The sequence below is a fragment of the Crinia signifera genome, chromosome 2 (genome assembly GCF_055691185.1).
Source record: "Crinia signifera chromosome 2, ASM5569118v1, whole genome shotgun sequence".
Lineage (NCBI taxonomy): Eukaryota > Metazoa > Chordata > Amphibia > Anura > Myobatrachidae > Crinia > Crinia signifera.
Genome location: NC_139218.1, coordinates 318143524 through 318168138, shown reverse-complemented (window position 1 = coordinate 318168138; position 24615 = coordinate 318143524). Strand labels below are relative to the sequence as shown.

At 45.1% G+C, this 24615-nt stretch overlaps 1 protein-coding gene across 1 annotated transcript; it reads left to right on the top strand.

Moving 5' to 3' along the window:
- The first annotated feature begins 14782 nt into the window (after positions 1–14782).
- On the top strand, positions 14783–21465 carry DDN (dendrin). The gene is made up of 2 exons (XM_083170816.1): positions 14783–18387; positions 20342–21465. The coding sequence occupies exon 1, from the start codon at positions 14783–14785 to the stop codon at positions 18353–18355; it is 3573 nt and encodes a 1190-aa protein (XP_083026942.1). The 3' UTR covers positions 18356–18387; positions 20342–21465.
- Positions 21466–24615: the final 3150 nt, after the last annotated feature.

Genomic DNA, 24615 nt, shown 5'->3' with positions numbered 1-24615 from the left:
TTAGCCCGACGTCGGAAAAGTATCAAGCAGGTGATATACTATATGGTTCGTGGCCCACCGCTATATCTTTTAACTGTTGGAGTGACACTTGAGGAGACTGTGGTATTTAACATACAGAAAAGCCTCTTATGCTTCAAAAAAGCTTGTTACAGATGGGTCAGGTCCCATCCTTGCTGGCGTGTCGCCATGGCGTCTGCGCTGGCGACCCGCCAGCAGCCACGCCAGCGAATGCACTGAGACGCACGCGCGTCTCAGTCTCCGTCGCCAGCGCGACGGAAACCCTGTCCGTCTCCGCCTCAGGGAGACGGGACAGGGTTAGGGGGGGTTAGGGGGGGATGCGGGCAGCCGGCGGGGACCCGGGGGAACGGATGGAAGCGCCGTCGGAAGGGGACGCGCGCGCGTCCCCTTCTCACCATCGCCATGGCGCTGGCGGGGGATGGCGGCTGGCGACGCCAGCGCCATCCCCTGCCAAGATGGGACAAGACCCATCTGTATGTGCCTTAAAATAATTCTGCCTCTAAAGCCTCATATATTGATACAGAATTTCATCTATGATTATGGGACTATGTTATTAATTCTCTAAAAAGTGGCTTATTATTGTGGGATATATAGAAATCCCGTTTTTTTCCCCTTAATTCTTAATTGGTATTAATTCATTATTTTAATTGTGTGTTTAATGTATGTATGTGTCATTGTTTATGTGTTTTTGGGGTTCATTGAACCTATTATATTTTTATGAAATCTACTTTAATAGAAAGTAAAATAATAAAAGATACTTTTGAATTATATAACTAACTGAATATCAATTTGACCGGACAGCGCTCTCTGAAAAGAGTTACACATAGGGTCCTGGTGTGGTTAAATTCTTTTATTTGCATATTCAATCTAGTTGCGGCCATTTTTTAATGAAACTTTAGTAAATATGGGATTTTATCCCTGAAACACCCTGTCTATGTTGATCAAATATTAAATATCAACCTGACATACAGCATTAATATTTCCCGTCCGAGAAGGTCAATGGAGTGAACTTGAATTAATGGAACATGCGCTGTCCAATAGATCCCATCACAATTATGGGGTAATTTGTAGCAATATGTCCCATCCCCTTGTCTGTTTTTACTTGCATAAAAAAAACTAAAAGTAGTTTCACAATACCAGCAGGTACTAACAGCTTATCTGGTATTCTCCAGAACAGCAAAGGGCAATTCGACACAGAAGCAACTAAAGAAAAAATGATGCAGATAAGGTTTTCATCATTGCTTTAGGTGTGATAAGTGTATCCGGTGTGTCAAACGTCATACGAATTTATAGGCTTCTTGGGAGTTGCACGTACCCAGCAGTATACACTCTCCATATCCAATTGATCACTATTCCTACTTCAATACATCCATTTTTTTTAAATATTATATTGTAACTCTGTGGTATAATATCTTAAACACCACAGCAGTGTATAATCTGGTCATTGCTCTGGACAGGATAGAGAATCATTATCTTTATTGTTATTTGTTTAGTTATTAAATTCTGATCATTGCTATATTATGCCAGTGGTTACTGGGTATAATATGGGTTTATACCAGGGCTGGGCAACACCGGCCCTCCAGATGTTAATGAACTACACATCCCAGGATGCTTTGCATTAGTTTTGCTATGTGGCCATGCTGAAACTGATGCAAGGCATGCTGGGATGTATTGTTCATCAACATCTGGAGGGCCGGTGTTGCCCAGCCCTTGTTTATACTGTATATGCCCGTATATATGCTTTGCTTTCTCACTGTATTGCAGGGTTGCCGACTTTCAAATTCCCCCGTTCGGGGGGCAGGGCTGACTGTAACGTCATTAAGCCCCGCCCCCATTACGGAAAATAGTCTAAATCACTGATCTCCATGGAGGGGGCTGGGCTAAAATGTCACAAATGTGTCATTTTAGCTCCGCCCCCTCCTCTGAGACCCACGGATTGCGGCATTTAAATGCCGCGATCGGGGGGCTCAGTGGGGGTCCCCCTGATTCCGGGAGGGTTACCCACCCTTCCGGGGGGCCGGGAGGGGGACCCGATTTTCGGGAGACTCCCGGTAATTCCGGGAGGGTCGGCAACCCTGCTGTATTGGCATGTGTATAGTGCTGCAGCGTGCCACAGTGCTTTGTACAACTGCATTCTAGCTGCTTATATACACAAAGTATACAATAAGCTTCCCTTATACCTTTCACTTACAGAGTTATTCTTATGGGCAGGAGCACATTGTTGTGTTATAGTAACACCTGGATGAGTAGTGTTGTTTTATGGCTGCCTCACTGTATCATATTAATTAGAAGTTTGCAAGGTTTCATTTGTTTGCACCTTTTGAAGTGAAGATCAAACTTGTGTATTTCCTACTGGGAGGAGATGAGACCCAGTATGCCAGTAAGTTCGAATGCGCTGCAGGTGTAACAGTCTCCCTCAGGGTAAGATACGGACCTACTGTACTGACCAGGTGAGATTATAAGGAGGGTTTGTTATACTACATGTCAGAAACCCAAACAGTCTATCCATTAACCTGTGGGCTTTGTTCCCTAAAACTCCGGAACAGTTGATTCTCAGTAGCATCTTATTTTGTTTAATAATGTAGGTAAGTTAAGCGTCTACAAGCTCATTTAATCCTTCTCAGCCAGCTTTTGCTGTCAGGTCACTTGTTCTGTACATTTCTATTCACAATTAGGGGGTTATTCTGTTTGCTTCAGTCCCCCATGCGGCCTGACACTTAAATCTGGCACTGCATACAGCACTTGCATTAGGCGGACTGGTGCAATTGGTTGACAGGTTTAAAAGATTGACAAATGATATAATGCGTACACATTGAGTGATTTTACAAAAGATATAGTCAGTTTTTAACTTTCAGGGTTACAGCTGTTGTTGCCGTAATCCTCAGATTGAGCTGCATGTGTATGCTAACAGCCCATGGGATCATGCATTAACGTTATAGTGTGTACACACTGGTTGATAAACATAATAATGACGTTATTGCTGGTTGTTATTGTGCATATCACTTATGTCACGTAGTGTGTAAATAATTGCACCTTATAGTTGGATTCCCTCTAACCGAGCCAGCAATAGAAAACTTGGGATCCCATAAACTAATATCTCTGGGGTCCCTACACTCCCTCAAAAGCTATCAACCCCCCCATGCTGGAACATAAACTAGATGCACTCCCTCACCCTGTGGCGTTTTATCACACTGATGCCCAGCGCCGGCGCCACCACTAGGCAGGACTAGGCATTTGCCTAGGGCGCCGGCCACTGGAGGGCGGTACTGAGATGCAGAGGAGAGGTACCATAGAGAGGTAATCAGCTTAAGGGAATATATATATATATATATATATATATATTCCTTTCTTGTCCTACCACCATTTATAGTCATTTATTTATATGACAAACACCAACTATATTTCTAAAGATTTGTATGTATACCAAAGCAATAATATATACATACATTTATAGTATATTCCTAACAAGTTATATTACAACCCTTTCTGACATAGAATTGAATTGTTAGTATACTACCTGACGTAGAATAATTAACGGTACTTGTTTCCTAGCACGGCGCCCACGATATTCAGTCGTATGGCATCTTATGCATTGTATCGCATCGCATGCCATATAGCCGCATGCGACGCGATGCGATTTTAAATTGTTTCCTAGCACGGCCACAATCTTATGGATCGTGTACCTTTAAGTTAAGGTACACGATCCACACGATGGACCCGATTTCCTTTGAAATCAGGTCCATTTTGCCGGCTAAGGCACAATATCGGGGGCATCGCGTCGGTCGGGACCATTAACATTGGTCCCGACGCGACTGACGCGATGCCCCCGATTTCCCCATAGGCTTCAATGTTAAAATATTTTTTAACATTGAAATCGTGAGGATCGCGTCGGTCTTGTGCCATTATAATTTTACAAGATGAGATGGACTTGATTAAGTCCATCTCACCTTTAAAAAATGTGAAAAATGTGAAATGGGCCAATATGACCCATTTCACATTATAGATGTCCCCGTCGTCACCCCACGATAGACGCCAACCCGAAGCGTGGCGAGCGCAGCGAGCCCACGAGGGGCGGCGATGCGCGTCCTCCGACCTTTTCATTCCCCTACTATCCACTAGGGCGTGGAGCGAGAATAGAATAGTGTGGCGAGCGCAGCGAGCCACCGAGCCCGAAGCGTGGCGAGCGCAGCGAGCCCCGCGAGGGGACACGGATACCTTCACAGGTAAACGCGTCCCTTCGCGGGCTTCATAAGTATCCGCGTCCCCTCGCGGGGCACGCTGCGCTCGCCACGCTTCGGGCTCGGTGGCTCGCTGTGCTTGCCACACTATTCTATTCTCACTCCACCCCCTAGTGGATAGTAGGGGAATGAAAAGGTCGGAGGACGCGCACCGCCGCCCCTCGCGGGCTCGCTGCGCTCGCCACGCTTCGGGTTGGCGTCTATCGTGGGGTGGGGTTTACGTCGTTAAATTTGGGGGTCTAGGGAATATTTTACATTGAATCCAATGTAAAATCGGGTCCCAGGGACCCGATTTACATTTCATTCAATCAAAAAATCGGGTCGGTCGCGTCGATCGCATCGCATGCGACCGACCCGATTTTTCCGACACGACCACCCCGATGTAAATCGGTGTGGCCGTGCTAGGAAACAAGTACCCTTTTTTCAATGGTAAATGACCCCCCTATACGATTTTTTATTGTATAAGCACCCTAATGGGTGCTTACAATGTTTAATGCACCCCCACGCCACCCCCACTATCAACGCCAACCCGAAGCGTGGCGAGCGCAGCGAGCCCGCGAGGGGCGGCTGTATGCGCCCTCCAACCTTTTCATTCCCCCACTATCCACGTCGGCGTGGAGTTTATTTCATATAGTGTGGCGAGCGGCCGCATATTACTTTACATGTATTCCGCGTCCCCTCGCGGGGCTCGGTGGCTCGCTGCCCTCGGCACACTATCTAAAATCAACTCCACGCCGACGTGGATGGTGGGGGTATGAAAAGGTCGGAGGACGCGTACCGCCGCCCCTCGCGGGCTCGCTGCTCTCACCACGCTTCGGGTTGGTGTTGATAGTGGGGGTGGCATGGGGGTGCTTTTAACATTGTAAGCACCCATTACGGTGCTTATACAATTTTAAATCGTATACCATTGTATGTGGCATACAATGGCATACAATGCGATGGTATACGATTTAAAATTGTATATCGGCTGCCATCGCATAACATCGTATCGCATTGCATACCATCGTATGGCTTATGGTAGGCGATGCGATGGGCGCCGTGCTAGGAAACAAGAACCTAATTAACTACTGTGTCAGTATAGGTATGTGTACTGAAGCTTGTTTAACTGAAGCTAGTGAAAAAAGAAAATAACCTGAGATCACTCAAATCAGACCAATGAAATATACTGTATATATTTTATATTTTTATCAGTCCTGCTACAATCAATCCCTCACCCTGCATTCTATTACACCGAAGTGCTCCCTCACCTTATATTCTATTACACTGAAGCACTCCCTCACCCTGCATTCTATTACATCAAAGCACTTCCTCACACTGCATTCTATTACACCGAAGTGCTCCCTCACCTTTCATTCTATTACACTGAAGCACTCCCTCACCCTGCATCCTATTACACCGAAGCGCTCCCTCAGCCTGCATTCTACTACACCGAAGCGCTCCCTCAGCCTGCATTCTATTACACCGAAACTCTCCCAAGCCCTGCATTATATTACATCAAAGCACTTCCTCACCCTGCATTCTATTACACCTAAGCGCTCCCTCACCCTGCATTCTATTACACCGAAGCGCTCCCTCACCCTGCATTCTATTACACCAAAGCACTTCCTCACCCTGCATTCTATTACACCGAAGCGCTCCATCACCCTGCATTCTACTACACCGAAGCGCTCCCTCACCCTGCATCCTATTACACCGAAGCGATCCCTCAGCCTGCATTCTATTACGCCGAAGAGCTCCCTCACCCTGCATTCTATTACACCGAAGCGCTCCCTCAGCCTGCATTCTATTACACCGAAGCGATCCCTCAGCCTTCATTCTATTACACCGAAGCGCTCCCTCACCTAGCATTCTATTACACCGAAGCGCTCCCACACCCTGCATTCTATTACACGGAAACGCTCCCTCACCCTGCATTCTATTACACGGAAGTGCTCCCTCACCCAGCTTTCTATCACACTGACGCTCTCCCTCACCCTTCATTCTATTACACCGAAGCACTCCCTCACCCTGCTTTCTATCACACTGACGCTCTCCCTCACCCTGCATTCTATTACACCGAAGTGCTCCCTCACTCTGCATCCTGCATTCTATCACACTGACACTCTCCCTCACCCTGTGGCCTATGCTCTATCACATTCACACCCTTCCTCACCCTGCAGCCATGGCACAGAGTCTGAATAGCTCAGGATGCAATTCCCACTTGCTGGAGATGTGCACTAGTGAAGGGCTCAGGTTTCTGACAGAGAAATTGTGATATATAATCAGTTGAATTACCTTACTGCGGATTTATCCCGTCTATGAAAGCCTTTGAAAATAACTTCTGTGAAAGCAGTTGGAAGTAATTTATTTATACGATCTGCGAACCCCTGATGAAGTCCTGTGTGGGGACGAAACGCGTTGATAATACTTGTTTGCTAAGTTGAAATACCTGAACCTTTTAACGATCTGAAATAACCACCAACACCAAGTTCTGTGGCGCGAAACTAGAGTCTGTTCTCTCTCTCTCTATATCTATCTATCTATCCATATATATATATATATATATATATATATATATATATATATATATATATATAGTGTGTGTGTCTGTGAGTCTCTAAAACACTGCCATCTGCTGGCAGAGAGTGGAACATTTATCTATACTCCAGGGCAAAGTACCAGAGCATTGCCTATGCTTCTGTCTTCAGCTACTGCCCGGCACCCAGTGACGTAACTATAGTCCCGCAGCCCCCGTGGTGGCGGGGAGGCGCTAAGAAGGTGGGGGCTCCGGGGGTGTGTGTGTCTGCAGGACTATAGTTACCGCTGGCACTCCTGCCCCCCCCCAGAAGAGATAACACCCTCCTTACCCCATTGCCGCCGCCTCTAACCCCAACACACAGATCTGTCGGGTCCCCGGCTCTCCTGACTACAGCAGCTAATAAGTGACACTCAGAAAATGGCTGCCCCATACAGCAGACAGTTTTTAAGGTTGCATTATGGGGGCAGCCATTTTCCGAGTGTCACTTTTTATTAGGAGCCGTGAGAGCCGGGGACCCGACAGATCTGCGTGTCCGGTGGCAACGGGGTAAGGAGGGTGATAACTTTTCCAGGGTGGGGGGAGTGGTAATTTATGGGGGGGCACTTAAAATGTAGTTACGCCTGATAAGTAGCAGTGACTATTTTGTAAATTTTGTGCTTTTTTTTTTTTTTAACATCAATAAATTTGTATTAAAGTATAATCAGTATATGGGGTACAGAAAGAAGAAAAAAGGGATGCATTGTCAGGGGGGGGGAGTATGGGACACATAGTAAATCGGACAATTCGCTACGCAGAGCGAACAATACAATATAAGAAAAATAAAAAAGTAAGAACTAACATAATCTTATAGCAACAAAGCAGCAGAGTGGCTGAACCAGCGTTGCCTAACTCAGTACCGTTATTACATGTGTGGAAGGAGCAATGAAACGTCAAAAGCTCCATCAGGCCTCCGCGGTCTCATTTAGACTGAACTGGCGGGGGTCTGATGCGGATGTGCGGGGGAAGAACCGAGCTCCCTCACCCTCTGATACATATGCGTGCCACAGTAGCCAGCGGTGGGGGGTAGTCGAGGGTGGGGGTGTGGGAAAGGCCAGGCCAGTCTCCATCAAAAAGTGGTGGTTCGTCTTCATAATAACCTGTAATAGGGATGGGGGGATGGGCTGTTTCCACTGCTGAGCTAGGTTGGCTCTTACAGCGATGAGTATGTGGCCCATAACTGGTCTCTTCTCGGGGGGGATCTCCTGGGGGTAGACATGGAGCAGGGCCAGGGCTGGGTCTGGGGTGACTTTGGTCTTGAGTACTGAGGAGATTAGATCAAATACCTATGTCCAGTATTTAAGGATTAGGGGGCAGGACCAGAAGATATGGAATATGTCCCCCACTTGACCACACAGCCTCCAACATTTGTTGGAGCATGATGGCCAGAAGGTGTGCAGACGGTCAGGAGTCATGTAGATTCTATTTATGAGCTTGATATGCATCTCTGTGTGGTTCAAGCAGTTGGACATATCATAAGAGGTGAGAAAGATTTGGCGCCATTGTGCAGGGGTAAACGTTCTACCTAGGTCGGCCTCCCATTTCGTATGCGCAGAGGTTTTCGAGAAAGCAGAGGGGGTTATCAGGGTCTTGTACCAGAAAGAGATGTCACGTTTAGTATGAGCTGAGAAAGGTCTGGAAAAGATAGTCTGGAGAGAGGGCTGTGGGGGGGGGGGTAGAGTCGATATGTTGGTTCTCCACCAGTGAGCAATTTGTGTGTAGTGTAGATATTCCGAAGCAGGAATCAGGAAACTATTCTGTAGGGAAGTGAAGGGTTGGAGGGAGTGTGAATCCAACATATCACTTAAGGTGGTAATGCCCCGGGCTTTCCAGGAATTTAAGTTTAGGTTTGGAATGAGTTTAGCTACAGTCGTTATGGATATATTGGGCAAGTTATTTGTCGTGGTAGCTAAGGTGGCTAGTAATTGGTCCCAGGCTCGTAAGGCTGCTTTGGTGGATGGGAGTAGTTGAGGCTGACTCGGTCTAAGATGGCGTGGTATTCTAAATAGGTCGGCCAGGGGTATGCGAGGGGAGAGGGCTTGCTCAATAGCAACCCAACTCGTGGGGGAGTCGGGTGTGGAGTAGTTTTTAATTGGGGCCAGGAGGGATACCCACTGATATAGGAACAAATCCGGGAGATCTAGTCCCCCGAATGCTCTGGGTAGACACATTTTGGCACGAGCGATCTTTGGGGGCTTGGAGGCCCACACATATCTCGTCAAAATAGATGAGCCCAGCCGGAGGGGCTTCTGTGGGAAGTTGTAGGGGATAGTTCGAAACAGATACATCAATTTTGGCAAGAGGGACATTTTAAAAGCAGCCATACGGCCCATCCAGGAAATATCGAATGCAGTCCAAGAATTGGATAGGGCAGTCAGGGTCGAAAGCAGGGGGGTAAGGTTAATGTCAAAGACCTTGGATGTGGTGGAGGGGATATTAATCCCGAGATATTTTATTGATTCTTTTTGCCAGTTGTATTGGTATAGTGAATTTAGGTGGGGGATGGAAGGGGCGAGGTTGATCGGGAGTGCGTCTGTTTTGGTAGTATTTAATTTGTAATATGAGGCCAAACTATATGCGTCTAAAATATTATGGAGGTATGGGAGAGTTGTAATAGGGTTGGTTATGAAAAGCAGAACGTCATCCGCAAAAAGACTTAACTTATGTTGGCCCTGGCCAATCTTTAAACCGCCTATTCTGTTATCATTGCGTATGGTAATGGCTAGAGGTTCGATTGAGAGAACAAAGATAAGCGGTGAAAGAGGGCAGCCCTGCCTGGTGCCATTTGTGATGTTGAAGGTGTCTGAGAGGAAGCCGTTGCTGAGCACCCGGGCCGAAGGGGAGCTGTAGAGTGTCATTATAGACGTGAGGATGCGATCTCTGAAGCCATATCGACAGAGTACCTCCTGCATGTAGCGCCAGGATAGTAAGAGGAGGTCCTGCTCACCAGATAGGGTGTCGATAAGATCGAACACCCGTCTGGTGTTGTCGGAGGCCTGTCTTCCCGGGACAAACCCGGTCTGGTCAGGGTGCACCAGCAGCGGCAGTACCTGGTTGATACGTAGGGCCATCAACTTGGCGAACAATTTAATGTCGCAATTTAGCAATGCTATGGGGCGGTAATTTTGGCATAGGGATGGGTCTTTCCCCGGCTTGGGGATAGTCACTATGCGGGCTTCGAGTAGTTCTGGTGGGGCAGACCCCAGCGAGGATAGTTCATTAAAAAGGTCCGTCAGTAATGGGGCTAATAAGTCTTTAAATGTGATGTAGAAATCAGATATGAATCCGTCCGGGCCTGGGGCTTTGTTGCGAGGTAGGGATTTGATAGCTGTTTGTATTTCCAGTTGCGACCAGGAGGTATTAAGGGCTGCTAATTGTTCTGGGGTAAGGGTTGGGAAGAAATGCAGATATCGAGTCCGGAGAGGGCTGGGGGGTAGAGGGGTCGGAGGACAAGTTATATAATTTGGAGTAGTATTGGGCAAATTGATTCGCTATATTCTTAGGGTTAATGACCTTGGTTTTGGTGGGAGTCATAATGTGCTTAATTTTGTTTCTGGCTTGTTGGGCTCTCAGTTTTCGAGCTAACACTCTACCTGATCTATTACTAAACAAATAAAATTTGTGTCGCATTCTATTCAGTGCCAATTGGGTGCGTGGAAGAAGGAGTTTCTGGATCTGGCTGCGTATACCTGATATCTCTTTTTTGAGGGCTCTGGATGGGGTGGTTTTATTCTGAGTTTCGAGGACACCCAGTCTGGCTTCTAGTTCCTTTTGAGACTTAGCAGACCTTCGTTTGAGGAAGGCACCTGCTTGGATGGCGGCTCACCTGGTGACTGCCTTAAGAGCGCACCAGTGGTTTGTGATGGAGGTGTCTTGAGGGGAATTGGTAGAGAGGTAAGCATTTATGGAGGTTAGTATAGTAGATCTAGAGGTGGGGTCTTTAAGTAGATGGGGGAAAAGTCTCCAGGGCCTCGAGGGGGTTTTGGGTGAGTGAATGTTCCATGACCATGTGACCGGGGCATGGTCTGACCATGTGATGGGCAAAATGTCCACATCTTTCGTGTGTTGTAGGGTCCATTTGTCGCATAGTATATAGTCTATCCTGGAATATGAGTTGTGAACTGGGGAATAGTAGGTGTATTCGCGGCCGGAGGGGTAGTTGGTTCTCCATATATCATAGAGGTCAAACTCCAAAAGGAGGTTGCGAAAGGCTAGTGACGGACCTGATGCATGCGAGGAGGGGGTAGGAGGTACACGTGATTTATCAAGTTTTTGGTCAAGGGCTAGGTTAAAGTCACCCAGAAGTATCACAGGGCCCTTTGCGGCTTTTTGTAATAAGAGGAATAGTTTGCGCAGAAAGGGGATTTGATTATAGTTAGGTGCATATAAGCATACAATAGTGGTCAGTGTATCGTCCAACAGGCCAGACAGTATAATATATCTACCACTCTTGTCCTGAGTCTGCGACTGTAATACAAAAGTAGTATGTTTGCCAAATAGTATGGCAACCCCATTACGTTTAGTGGGGCCATTAGCGTAATAGGCTGTAGGGTAGTTTGCGTCTCTAAATAATGGGGGGTTGGAGGAGCTGAAGTGCGTCTCCTGAACAGCCACCACATCGGCCTTTTGTTTATGAAAGTAGGACAGGGCCAGTCGCCTTTTGTTAGGGGAATTCAGCCCTTTTACGTTCATAGACAGGAAGTTAGGCATTGTATATTAGGGGGGGTTGCGGTGGGAACCTATGGCTCAGCAGGGGAGGGGGCTTGCCCCAGTGGTTAGCGTCCGAATTGTCCGTGAAGAGCCCGGAGGGCGGGATGTGGGTGTGTAGAGGGTAGGGGGGGAGGAAAGAGGGAGAAGAACAGGGAAAGGTAAAACAAAAAGGTCCGGTATATTGGACCTGCATGACTACTGCAGGGGCGGGGGGAAGGGGTCTCGCAGTAGTATGTGCAATGTCGGGGTGGTGGCCTGGCTCGCACAGCGGGGAGCCGCCACTCACATATGAACATATATAAAACTATAAAGAGGTACATAAACATTGTAACTTGGAAAACACAGCTAAGTGTGAGAACTTACCCTAGTATATTGCTAGAAAGAACCATAATTCTAACATAGAGGCCCAGTTGTCAAGCATCCTGCATGTAACAAAAACAGTAAAAGATGATACTTAACATGGAGGAGAACTCAGGAGCCTGGATAACGGGTTCGCGAACAGGGTCATACAATCTTCTAGGCCCAGGGAAGATTCTCAAGTAGCGGACCAGTCCTGATGTAGGGCCTGTGGGCGTCTCGACTCTTGAGAACTGGTAACCGAGATATCCCAGTCCATCAGGAGTTTTACCCCAGCGTCCAGGGAGGAAATAACATAGGTGGAGTCCTCATAGTACACGATGAGTTTGACCGGGAATCCCCACCGGTACCGGATTTCGTGGTTTCGGAGTGCTGCGGTGATGGGGGCAAAAGCTCTTCTGTTGGCTATAGTGGCTGGGGAGAAATCCTGGAAGATCTGTAGGCCGCCTAGAGTGTCTGAATTCTTGGACTCACGGGCCGCCTTCAGGATGCGTTCCTTGACAGTGAAGAAGTGCACCCGAAGGAGCGTATCCTTCGGCAGGTCAGAAGAGACTGTCTTGGGTCTCGGAAGGCGATGTATACGGTCTATCAGGAGGTCTTTGGGGTCTGCTGAGGGAAGTAGTTTGCGGAACAGGACGATGGCATAGTCTTCCAGTTCAGCGTTAGCTACTGAATCGGGAATGCCTCTGATTTTTATGTTATTGCGTCTGGACCTGTCCTCCAGGTCCGCCATCTTGGATTTAAATTGGTTGATATCTCATTGTTGGCAATCATAGGAGGTTATCAGGTCGTTGTGTGACGCTACGATCTCATCCATTCTTCGCTCCAGGTGATCGGTTCTGTCTCCTATGGCTACTAGTTCAGTCTTGACCTCGCGGATAGTCGACTTCAGATCTTTGGTCATCTCTGCTTGGAATGCAGAAAAGACCTGGCATAGGGACCTCATCGTCACAGGTGCGTCTGAATCCATATCTACGCCAGCCAGCCCTGGTGTTGCTGTTGTCTCACTCAGCGCACCCCGGGAGTAGGAGGCCTGGGTGGGGGGGCTATGCTGGACCGTAGAAAGAGGGGGAGATGTCTTGGGGGAGGGGGATTTTGGAGGGGACTACGTTTTTAACCCTCTTAGGGGGCATGATAAGGAGAGGGAGCACTCGTGATGGATATGTTAGTCTCTGAGAGAGTGGCACCGGTGGGGGAGGTAGATTAACAGTATCGCTGGGTCATATTAACCTCGGGTTTGGTAGTGTGAGTGAGTGGCAGCAGGCAGTTGGGATTCTCACATCTGAGGCTGCTGCGCGGTGGTTTGGAAGTCACTCAGGGAGCTCACTATGAGGTCTGTAAGGAGGGGAAGTGTGAGCAGCTAGGGAGGGTGATTTCCAGCCCTCACAGATTCTGGGGTGATCTGGGCTTACACAGCTAGGTTGAAGTGATGCTGTCCAGCAGCAAGGCAGAGTAGGGGCAAGGGTGTGCTGTTTTCCAGGCAGGGAGTGGGGGGGGGGTAGCTCCCAGATTCTATTGAACACTGGCCTTGTCACTAATGGGTGAGCTGTTATTTTGCTGTCCTGGGAATGGTAGTGAAGGATGAGTTTCACCCTGCTCACTGCTTTATGGTTCAGGCCCCGTGCAGATGGGGGGAGATCTGTATGTGTGATGTTCCCTTGCTGCCCTCAGGGTGTTGAGGGAGGGATGCTGTGGCCAAGTAAGATGATTTTTTACAACACTAGATGGCCTCCTAGGACACCAAAAGGAGAGGTGTATGGGCTCTGAGAGAGGATAGTGAAGATAATAGTGAGCTGGTGAGCTATTAAGAGGAGGAACAGTCTGGTCACAGTCTCCCTCTATCTAATACTCCATCTGAGCAGTCTTCACAGCATTGGTATCTGGTCTCACTGCACAGAGACTCTCTGCTAGGAGCTGTAAGAATCTCACAGCTCTGGTCTGGGGTCTACAGCAGGGGGTAGAAGAAAAAGGCGCCCCCGTCGCAGCCACAGGGAAGCCGGGCACCCAGAGACCTCCAGTGATGACCTCAGGGGCACCGGGTGACCTCTCGTGTCCCCCGACACCCGCCCCAGCTCTCCCCCAACTGCCCTGCAGCTGCGGCGCACAGGCTCTGAAGCCGCTCACCTCAGCCGCCAGTCACTCACCAGATCGCGGCACACAGCGGGCGTCTGGAGCTGTCGCCGGTGATAGCAGAGTCCGGCAGGAGCGGGCACCCTCACCTCCTCTGCCTACAAGGTAGGGAACCCAGTCGCCCGCGCCGGAGTCCTCTCTGGGCACCATGCTGAATCGGCGTTACCTTAGGCCCCGGTCTCCGTGCACCTGCTAGGCCGCAACCTGCAGGTGCACTTAAAAGTGCACCCCGGCTCCGCAGCTGGCAGCAGGCACGGTCGGGGCAGTACAAGAAGGGTGTGTAGGTCAGATAGGGAGCGGTAATGGGGCACAGGACCCAGGAGGTGGTCGAAATCAATTTCGAGGTGCAGGAGCTGCCGATATGTGCGTGCACTCAGTATGTCCGCTAGGCCACGCCCCCCAAATTTTGTGCTTTTATGAATACATTTTGCATTATTGAAGAAAGAGAGAGTGCTGGTGAAAACAGGAAGGTAAGATAGTATATATTTATACATGGGGAAACAAAGTTATAATCACATTACAAAAAAAGTCATATTTATGTGAATTCTAAAGACATGACAGACTTTAAATGTATGTCGAAAGGAGCTACACCTGTTGTACAAGTCTTAAAACAGAAGGTTAACTAGAAAGTATGTAGGGGAGGTGTCTTTTTAATATCATCACATTTGTAATATATCATCTATTTATTGGTTTATTTCTCAGGTTTGTTAGCAGAGAGCCAGAGAGAGATCAATCTCCATACAGACTGTGGACTACCTCCAGACTGCCACAGAGTATGGTCCTGCAAGATTCTACAAACTGGGATCCCAATGTCCCACCACAAACTAGAAAATCCACAATGGGGAGAATGACTCAAAATGCAGATACCAGAATTGATTCAAGAGTAAGAGAACAAACCCATTATGATTGGGACAAGGATATATCCAGGAGAAAAGCTTTAGATCATGAAAGAAAAAGACAGAAGTTGCCAAGAGAAGCATATACAGAAATGTTCACCTGTTCTCCATCAACTAAGCGCAGACATAAAGGGAAGCTCATACAAATGGATTCCATCTATGGTGGTTGGGAGCCTCAGTTTACATTGGACAATAAGGTGAATGTAGCAAAGTATGAGGAGTGGGAACCTTTGGCTCGTCCACCTAAGGCTTTGCAGAACCAGTCTGAACCGATGAAGGAGGAACTGCCTCAGACAGAAAAAACTAAATCGTCTGTGGCAAATGCTGAAGAAACAACTTCAGAAAAGAAAAAGTGGTGGTCTAAGCTTGTGAAACAATCTAAATCAGGATTGACCAATGAAATCAGTTCAGAGGTTCTACAAGACAAAACAAGTAAGCTCTATATAGAGCAAGGATCATTAATGAATCATGGTGTTAACAAACAAGAAGGTATCAAGGAAAACTGTCCCAAAATAAGAAAAAGAAAGGGTCCTCCACCGTATGTTCCACCACCTTCTTATGACTATCCACACCGTATCTTACCTATTAATAAAGAAAAACTCACTCACACTAGAAACACTAACCAAAGAGAAGTTATGCAATCTATACTTCTGAAAGATATTGATAATTGTCCACAAAGAAGAGAAAAAATGGCAAGATATAGTGTGGAGCACCCAAAAGCATCCAAGGTACACTTATCGTCTGTGGCAAATATGAGAGAAAACAGAGTAGAAGAGAAACATAAATTTGACTCTGCAGATCAGAACATAATGCAGGGCAGAAAGCTTCCGCATGCCCAAAGCACATGGACAGGATCTAAATCTGATGACCTCCTTGATCACATTTATGAAATTGTGGAAGGTGGAGGTATTCCCCTTACTACCAATTTACCCACTTTCCACAAAAACAAATCTGATGTGGGTTTACAGACTGGTGGCGAAATGATCTATGGAACAGCCTCCATACCTTCATTTAGAGAGCCATTAATGCCTTTCACATTGCCAAGGACAAGTAGCAAAGGAATACATAATGAAAATGAGACAACCAGAAGGAAAATTAAAAGTATTGTAAATCGTAGCCAGCAACAAATTCCACCTTTTGATGCTCGCCCACCAATTGCTCTGCATGGAGTAAAACTGCCAAGAGAATTGGGCTTCAGCTATACAAGTGGGAAATTAAAAAGTATGGATAAAAGCATTGGTGAAGATTACAGAAATATTAAGGAATCAGACCATTTTGAACCAGGACGTGAGTGGAGAAGGCCATTGAGAGTTACGTCAAGTAAAGAATCAAAAGCAAGTGGACCATCAAATTCATACTTAAATAAAGGTGAGTACAGTTGGCATAGTCACACTATTCCCTTGAAAAAAGACTTTATGAAAACATATAAACATGAAGAAATGTTGCATATTGATTCCCGAAACCAAGTAAAATCCAGTCGGGATGCAGATTTTCCTAAGTGGAGAGAGCCTCAAAAAATCTGCACTTTTCCAGGAAGGGGCCGTAATCAAAATCTGTGGAGGCATGTAGATGTCCTAAGGCCAGCCGTGAAATCTGATCCTTTTAGATCAAGGAGGTCTGAGCTGTCTACTACACATAACCATGAAGAACAGCAAAGAATTAAACCACAAGAAGCTGCTTCAGAGAAAACTCAGCCTCCATCATCCAAAGAAAGTGAAGGGTTGTTTGTCATAGATGCAACTTGTGTTGTTGTAAGAGCAGAGTATATCTTTCCACCAGTTATGGAGCAAGTTACATTTCTACATAATGGAGCTTCCAAAGGAAATAGCCTCTTTGATAATGTTAACTCTGCAGGTTTTGATAACAATGAAAGAGCATCACACTTGTCTTCTCATCCAAAGCTTTTTTCAAATTCAACACTAAAAACATGCTCACAGAAGACTTATTCCAAAGCTCAACATGGTATTGAGCTCTCTAAAGAAAAAGTCGCTCCAAACCTTAAGGAAAGAGCAATTCGTATTCTGGGGCTTTCTATTGGGGAATTGGAGTCCATTCATGAAGCTGAGGATCATCACAAAACAAATAGCTCTATGGTAGAAGCTGTTAATGCAGATCAAGAACTTGGAGCCCATAAACAAAAATTTGAGGTATTGAATGAGAAACTTGATGGAAACAATAACAGAATCGGATCTAAGATAAGGAATTATAAAGAGATGCCATGCATTTTAGAGAATCCTGATTTACCTGCAGTTTCTTCAGAGACAGAAGATCATAGTGTCCAGATGACCAGCCAAGGACTATTGGACAATCATGCCACCATAGACATTGAGGAATTCAAATCAGATCAAAAGATATTAAATTCTGACTTACAGACCAAAAATAGTATTAAACCATCTAACATCAAGCTTCAATGTGAAGAAAATCCAGCTACAGTAGCATCTGAGGAAACATCTCATTATGTACAAGATTCAATGCTAAATGATCGGCGCTCATCTCTGATGGATGTAGACTCATGTTTGGTAGAGGGGAAAAGCTATAATCGAACTAACTCCCCAAGCAGAGATTCTGATTATATGAACACTGAAACACCCATGAATGAGCAGCTACTGGAGAATGTGGAGCCTAATCCTCATGAACAAACCTGTAGTACACCAAGTAAAACTCTACAAATCCATGTCCCTGAAAAGCAAGCACCAGCTGAGTGCATGTTAGTAGACAACAAAAATGAACCAGGGCGTGTTAAGGGGAATGACACAGAAGTCCTTTTTATAAACATGAGTACAAAAGAAAATCACCCAGCTAAAAATCTAGGCCAAGTAAAAAGCACCAAATGTGCAAACGTTGGTCCGGTTTCTGCAGATCCTGCGGAATGCAGTTACCCAGATCATCCGAACCTACCACTCAGTAGACAAAGAGGTACTGGTTATTGCTTAAATCGTCAAACAGATCAAACCTCCCCCCGACCTATGGTGAGAACATATACAAGAAGGCTTAATTACTACGCCAAAGATCTAAGGGAAGCAGTGTCTCGTATAAGGCGTCACACCGCCCCAGACTCTGACACGGATGAGGATTTAGAGCAGCCTGTTTATGATGCAGTTAAGTCCGAAAAATGTGTACCAGATGAAAGTGGCACATCATGCAGCTCAGACACATCAGACTCTGAAATCACAGTAATATTGTGTGAAGCCAAAAAGGAAGAAGAAAAAATATCCATGTCTGATGTTTGTGAAGAAGAAAATAGACAAAGTGGAGAAGAATGTAATACATTAGAATGTATGGCAGCAGAAGCTCCACTAATGTTACAAGATGATGAGATAGGAGAACAGTCTAACAATCTGGAGGAACCTGAGCAGGAACCGGTGTTTGATCTAAACAGCTGCATTGATGAGATACTAAAGGATCTGAATAAAACCGAGCAAGAATTCTTTCCAAGTGAAAAAGATAATTGAATGGTCTTAAACACCAGATCCTCCATCAACAGGTAATTGGGATCATTTTTTTTGTATCTTATTTAAAATAAACGCTAAACAAAGCAAATTAATGTTAAGATTTCTACTCACTATCAGTTTATATGTACACCCTCTCCACAAATCAAGCATTATTGTAATAACCAAAGATGTACTCCTAAATTTTAGCACCCTGGACTATGGCCCTTTTTCTCAGTAGCGTTGCCAGCCAGTGAGATTGTCTACACCACAGGTTATGAAACTCGGTCCTAAGGACACAACACAGTTCATGTTTTCCAGGTCAACTGTGGATTTTAAAAAGTGACAGTTGGTGATACACGGTGCTCCTGCTGGGGTGACCTGGAAAACATTTTTTATTTTATTTTAAATTACTGATAAGTTCTCCGTTGCTGTTTTATAAATTTCTAGTTATATAGCACCATCATGTTATCTTTCACTTTTAAGGTAGGTTCACTTAAGCTGTGGACACATAGGGGGAAATTTACTAAAGGAAATTTGTAAAAAAAATAGGTGTATTTGTATCCAGAAATACACTTATTTTTGACATTTACTATCCCGAAAATACGGCAATTCGTATTCGTATTGATAGCACATCAATACGAATACGAATTGCCGTATTTTCGGGATAGTAAATGTCAAAAATAAGTGTATTTCTGGATACAAATACACCTATTTTTTAACAAATGTAAATGTTAATTGCACTATTGATTTTGTCTATATAATCAAAATTGCATAACACATTGTGCAAATCGTACTGTGCCATGCAGCGACCAATCCTGATTCGATCCCGATATTCAGTCCAGCTGCATCAGAATCAAAGTAGAAATAAACAGTTCTACTATCTTGGAACGAGGGCCATGCTGCTCAATGCAGCATGGCCATAGCTACCCCGAATGGCCGCTAGGTCCGCTACACTGCCACCTGCTGCCACATATCGCATTGCAAGGGATCACTTGTGGTTAAAAACCACATGCGATCGCACATACAATGCAATAGATATTAAGTGCAGCACATAATATCTGGTGACGTGAGATTCGACGGGTCTCCAGAGTGTAGAGCAGCGCAGTTATCCACTAGCCTACTCCACCTGGTGATAGCAACCACTGCTCAAGAGTCTATGTAAAGAGTGATCCCATGCAGACGGAGCCATAATGCCTTGCAGCAGTGGAAACTACTGAATATCGTTGCTATATTGTTTTATGTCAGTTTAACGACACAATGCCAATGATACAATGTAAAAATAAACAATTCAAATGCAATGTTTAAAATGGTAGATGGGCACTATATAAAGTGCAACAGCATTTGAATTGTTATATTTTACATTGTATTACTGGAATTGTGCCAATAAACCGAGTGCTTAAACGTACTTCACTATTATTTCCCATTCTTTCCTTGCATGTTACTAACCATGTGGGAGGATCATTTCATTGGAGTTCCGAGCGCCAGAGAGGTTATGTGTTCCAAACTTTGTTTGTATTTGGAATACCGTAATGTAGTAGCAAAGTAGGTTCATGCGCTACGGTGTATTTCAATAGTCACTTCACACACATGCAATTCGGATTCCTTCGCTATATCTTTACATTACACATCTCACGCATGAACAGTGGTGATTTAAAAAAATGGCATCTGGTGGATGATTGCTGGTATTGCACTCATCTGGTAACGCCATTCGCCAAATGCCAATTTATACCGCTGTGGCATAATTAGGCATGCTGTGGTGAGTTGGCACGCCAACCGCCATAGGCAGGCTAGATGAGTGTGGCTCTTATTCTTTAGGTACTGAACATGCTGTGTCAAACACATTATGCATGTTTGCTCTGATTACCATCATATGGAAATTTCTGAAAATACACCCACAGAGTTTCTTTTAAAAGTGAATTTAAAACATTTTACAAACCAAATTGCGATAAACCTACATTATTATTATTAATATTATTATTATAGATGTTTTCTAACTTGTATTTGTAGGAACAGATGATATAAATGATCTGGTGTCTGCACTGTCAGAATGAGAGGAATCAGGAGGGTCTGGAGAGTTTCGGGAAGGAGATGGAATATTTCCCGCCAGGGATGCAGCCGGCTGGTCACTGAAGAAAGTTTTGATGCAATGAGCAGATTTATATAGAAATACACAGAAATCGGGAGTATATGGTTAGATATAACAGAAACCACTGTCCACCATTCATTTACATAGCCAAATAAACACTATAATGTTATGTATGAAGTTTATTATTAGAAAGGAAACTTTTTACCATTTTTCATATAACTGGTTTGGTGTTTTAACTAGATTGAATTATTTATTTGCTGTGATATTCATGTCAACAGCCTTAATAATTACCAGTAATATACAGGAACAGCAGTAGCTATGGGGGTTGCCATTCAGTCACTTCTCTGCTACGTTATAACTCTGTGAGCAGTGAGAATATCTCCTCTCTCTGAGGTACATGATGTTTGCCAACCAGGACTAGCTATTTGAGTGAGCACAAAGTATTACTAATCTGATGTCACAAACCCGGATGGGGGAGCGGTGCAGCCGGTGACAAGAGCATGGTGCTGCAGTGTGATACCCTCCTGTCACAGATAAAGAGCCAGCCCAGTCTACGGAACAGAGATAATGCGTAGCCACACTCCCTTTATATTAGACCACACCCACTTTTCCCCTCTAATATTAGACACACACTTTTTTCCTTTTATATTAGACCACACCCACTTTTTTCACCCATAGAACATACACTGGCTGTCACCTCTGGGTCTGATTGCTGTGAGATCAGGCCAATGACATAGCTCTAATTAGGACAGATTATTTCAGTTAAGCTGGCCATACACTACAGCGATGTATCACAGCAGTGTATCGCCATCAGACCTCCTTTGAGCAGGTGGCAGGATCACGTGCGGTCCTTTCAAATACGATGCATCGCATGCGACCAGTCGAAGGTCGGACCTCTCATTTCCATCTGTTGCGCACAGAACTGTGCATCAGATCGGATGTCAAACACATCCCATTTGTGCTGATTTCTCGTCTCGATCCGTCGGGATTGGGTCAAATCGACGTAAATTGGCCTAGTGTATGGGGACCTTTACTGTTGAACATATTGTACACATCATTATGCTGGAATTTGCTCCAGTACAGATTGACAACTGAATGCAGCTGTTAACAATAAATAACAATGTACTTGAGATTGGCCTTTATTTTGGTTATTCTTAGGTTGTGCTGACATGTGAGAGGGGAAATGTATCAAGCATTGCAGAGAGATAAAGTGGAGAAGCAGTACAAAGCGACAAATCAGCTTCTGTCATTTATCTAGCACGGCCTATGAAATGACAGATGCTGATTAGTTGCTTTGGGTAACCTCCACGTCTTCTCTCTCTCTCTCTTTAAGGGCTAGATGTACTAAGCTTAAAAAGTGATAAAACGGAGAGTGATAAACCACCAGCTAATTAGCTCCTAACTATCATGTCATAGGTTGTTTGAAAAATGCCAGATAGGAGCTGATTGGTTGGTAGTTTATCACTTTCCATTTTTGCACTTTTCAAGGTTTAGTATATCTCTCCCTAACACTTGATTCGTCCCCCTATAACCAGACCTGTGACATTACCCTAAGGCAGTTACCAAACTGTTTGCCGTTGCTTGGGGTGATTCAAAATGTAAATTGGTCAGTATAATAAGTGAAACTATTGTTTGCGGCTTCAGATTATACAATATGTGGACAAACAGAAGCTAATCCTATCCCTTACCACATAATTAACCTCAAGGATGACATTTAAACAAATTGAACCTTTTGCCTGAGGTGTGGTGTGAATCAAATTCTGAGCCACTAGGGCACCACGATTCCAAAAAGTTTGGGAACCCGTGCTCTTAGAGAAGATTCATCGAACCTTCTAAAGTAGACAAGTGTAGGTGATGCTTATAGCAAACAAACACTCCAGCTATAACATATTGTACTAGACAACTAGGAGATTTATCAAACAACCAGATTCTAGCTACGAGAGTTGAATTTAATGCCTACAGGTGTTTACGAAGAGACCTCAATGTTGGAAGTGGGAGATCGATCTAAAAAAATAAAAAAAAAATAGATAAAATGGAATGAATAACTCATGTGACAGCTGCGTGTTCACAGGGGATTTTTTTTTTTTTAAGAACAATTTTATTGAAATAAAAAGGTTGCGGAAAGCAACTCAAACATATGCAGATCATACAAATGGTGATATTCTGTGTATGTAAGTAAAAAAACATTAACAAGTCACGTTGTATTGAATTTTTTTCTTATCCTGTTTACGGTAGGCCTGTGTCATACATCTCAAAATTGTCCCGTACATGGACTGGACAGTGTACACAAGCTGCAGTGGTCATGCGAGATGGGGCTGCCCTGCCTAATTCAGCACAATTACATAGAAGGTCTGTGATACTACTCTTAGGCAAGGCTGTAACAGAAACCATAGTTACAATAAAAAAACTGCATTCGCTTTGCAGCCATCTCCCGACTCACCTATTATTATTATTATTATTATCATCATTATTTTCATTTTTTTTTTTATTTGTATGGTACCACAAGGCTTTGACTGCATGTACAGTGGACAGAGAGGGGTCTTTAATAACTCGCGGGAGTGAACATCGTTAATGATATAGTGCATACACATTAGCCATACTTGCCTACTTTTGAAAAGCAAAATGAGGGAGATTTTAGATGCTAGCAAAATGCACCAAGCGCAGCGTCGCGCACCATTGAAGGGGTGTGTCATCAACCAAAAGGCGTGTCTAGTGACTTGAACTAAGGAGATGCGAATATCAAATTTACTTTTTAAATGCATGAACAAACTACATTTTCTTGATGTATCAATCACTAAACAGGCTAACACTTTGTAGACGTCCGTGTATACAAAACCGACAGATTGCAATACATTATTGTCTGCATCTAGCTTCCTTCCCACACCCCTCAAAAATGGTCTCCCCTTTTCTTAATTCCTCCCGGTCCATAGTATATGCAATGATCCATCTGATGAACTGCTACAAAAGAATAGGATGAAAATTACATTTTTACAGAGGGGATACCCTAATAAAATGTTGCAAAACGCCATGTCTAAAGCTTTAGCGCAACAACGCACTCAATCCCCTTCAACAAAAAGCAATGCAGACACTGCAATGGTTTGGGTGAGTACCTATACCACTGCTAGCATGAGGATTAATAAGATAGCCAAAAACCAATGGCCCTCGATTCAAAACGACCCTGCTCTCAAAACACTCAAAGAAAAAAAGACTTCTTTTCTTGTTACAAGAGAGGCAGAAATGTCCGTGATTTAGTGGTACATACAGATATTTCTGCAAGAGCACAGGTTGGAGACACATTTTCTCACAAAGAAACCAGATGTATAAGTGCAGTGATTACTGCCCCCCCCCCCCCCCCCCAAAAAAAAAAAAAACAGGGAGGACCATGCACATATACACCCCATACCAACAGTTACCGCCCAGCATTACACATCATATATACACACCTGGGCACACCTTCTACATTCTCATGCCTGGCACATATACCCCCATACCCACAGTCACCACCCAGCATTACACCTCATACATACACACCTGGGTACACCTTATACATCCTCATATCCGGCACATATACCCCCCATACCCACAGTCACCGCCCAGCATTACACCTCATACATACACACCTGGGCACACTTTATACAGCCTCATGCCTGGCACATATACCCCCATACCCACAGTCCCCGCCCAGCATTACACCTCATACATACACTCCTGGGCACACCTTATACAGCCTCATGTCCGGCACATATACCCCCATACCCACAGTCACCGCCCAGCATTACACCTCATACATACACACCTGGGCAAACCTTATACATCCTCATACCTGGCAAATATACCCCCCATACCCACAGTCACCGCCCAGCATTACACCTCATACATACACACCTGGGCACACCTTATACATCCTCATGCCTGGCACATATACCCCCATACCCACAGTCACCGACCAGCATTACACCTCATGAATACACACCTGGGCACACCTTATACATCCTCATGCCTGGCACATATACCCACAGTCACCGACTAGCATTACACCTCATGCATACACACCTGGGCACACCTTATACATCCTCATGCCTGGCACATATACCCCCATACCCACAGTCACCACCCAGCATTACACCTCATACATACACACCTGGGTACACCTTATACATCCTCATATCCGGCACATATACCCCCCATACCCACA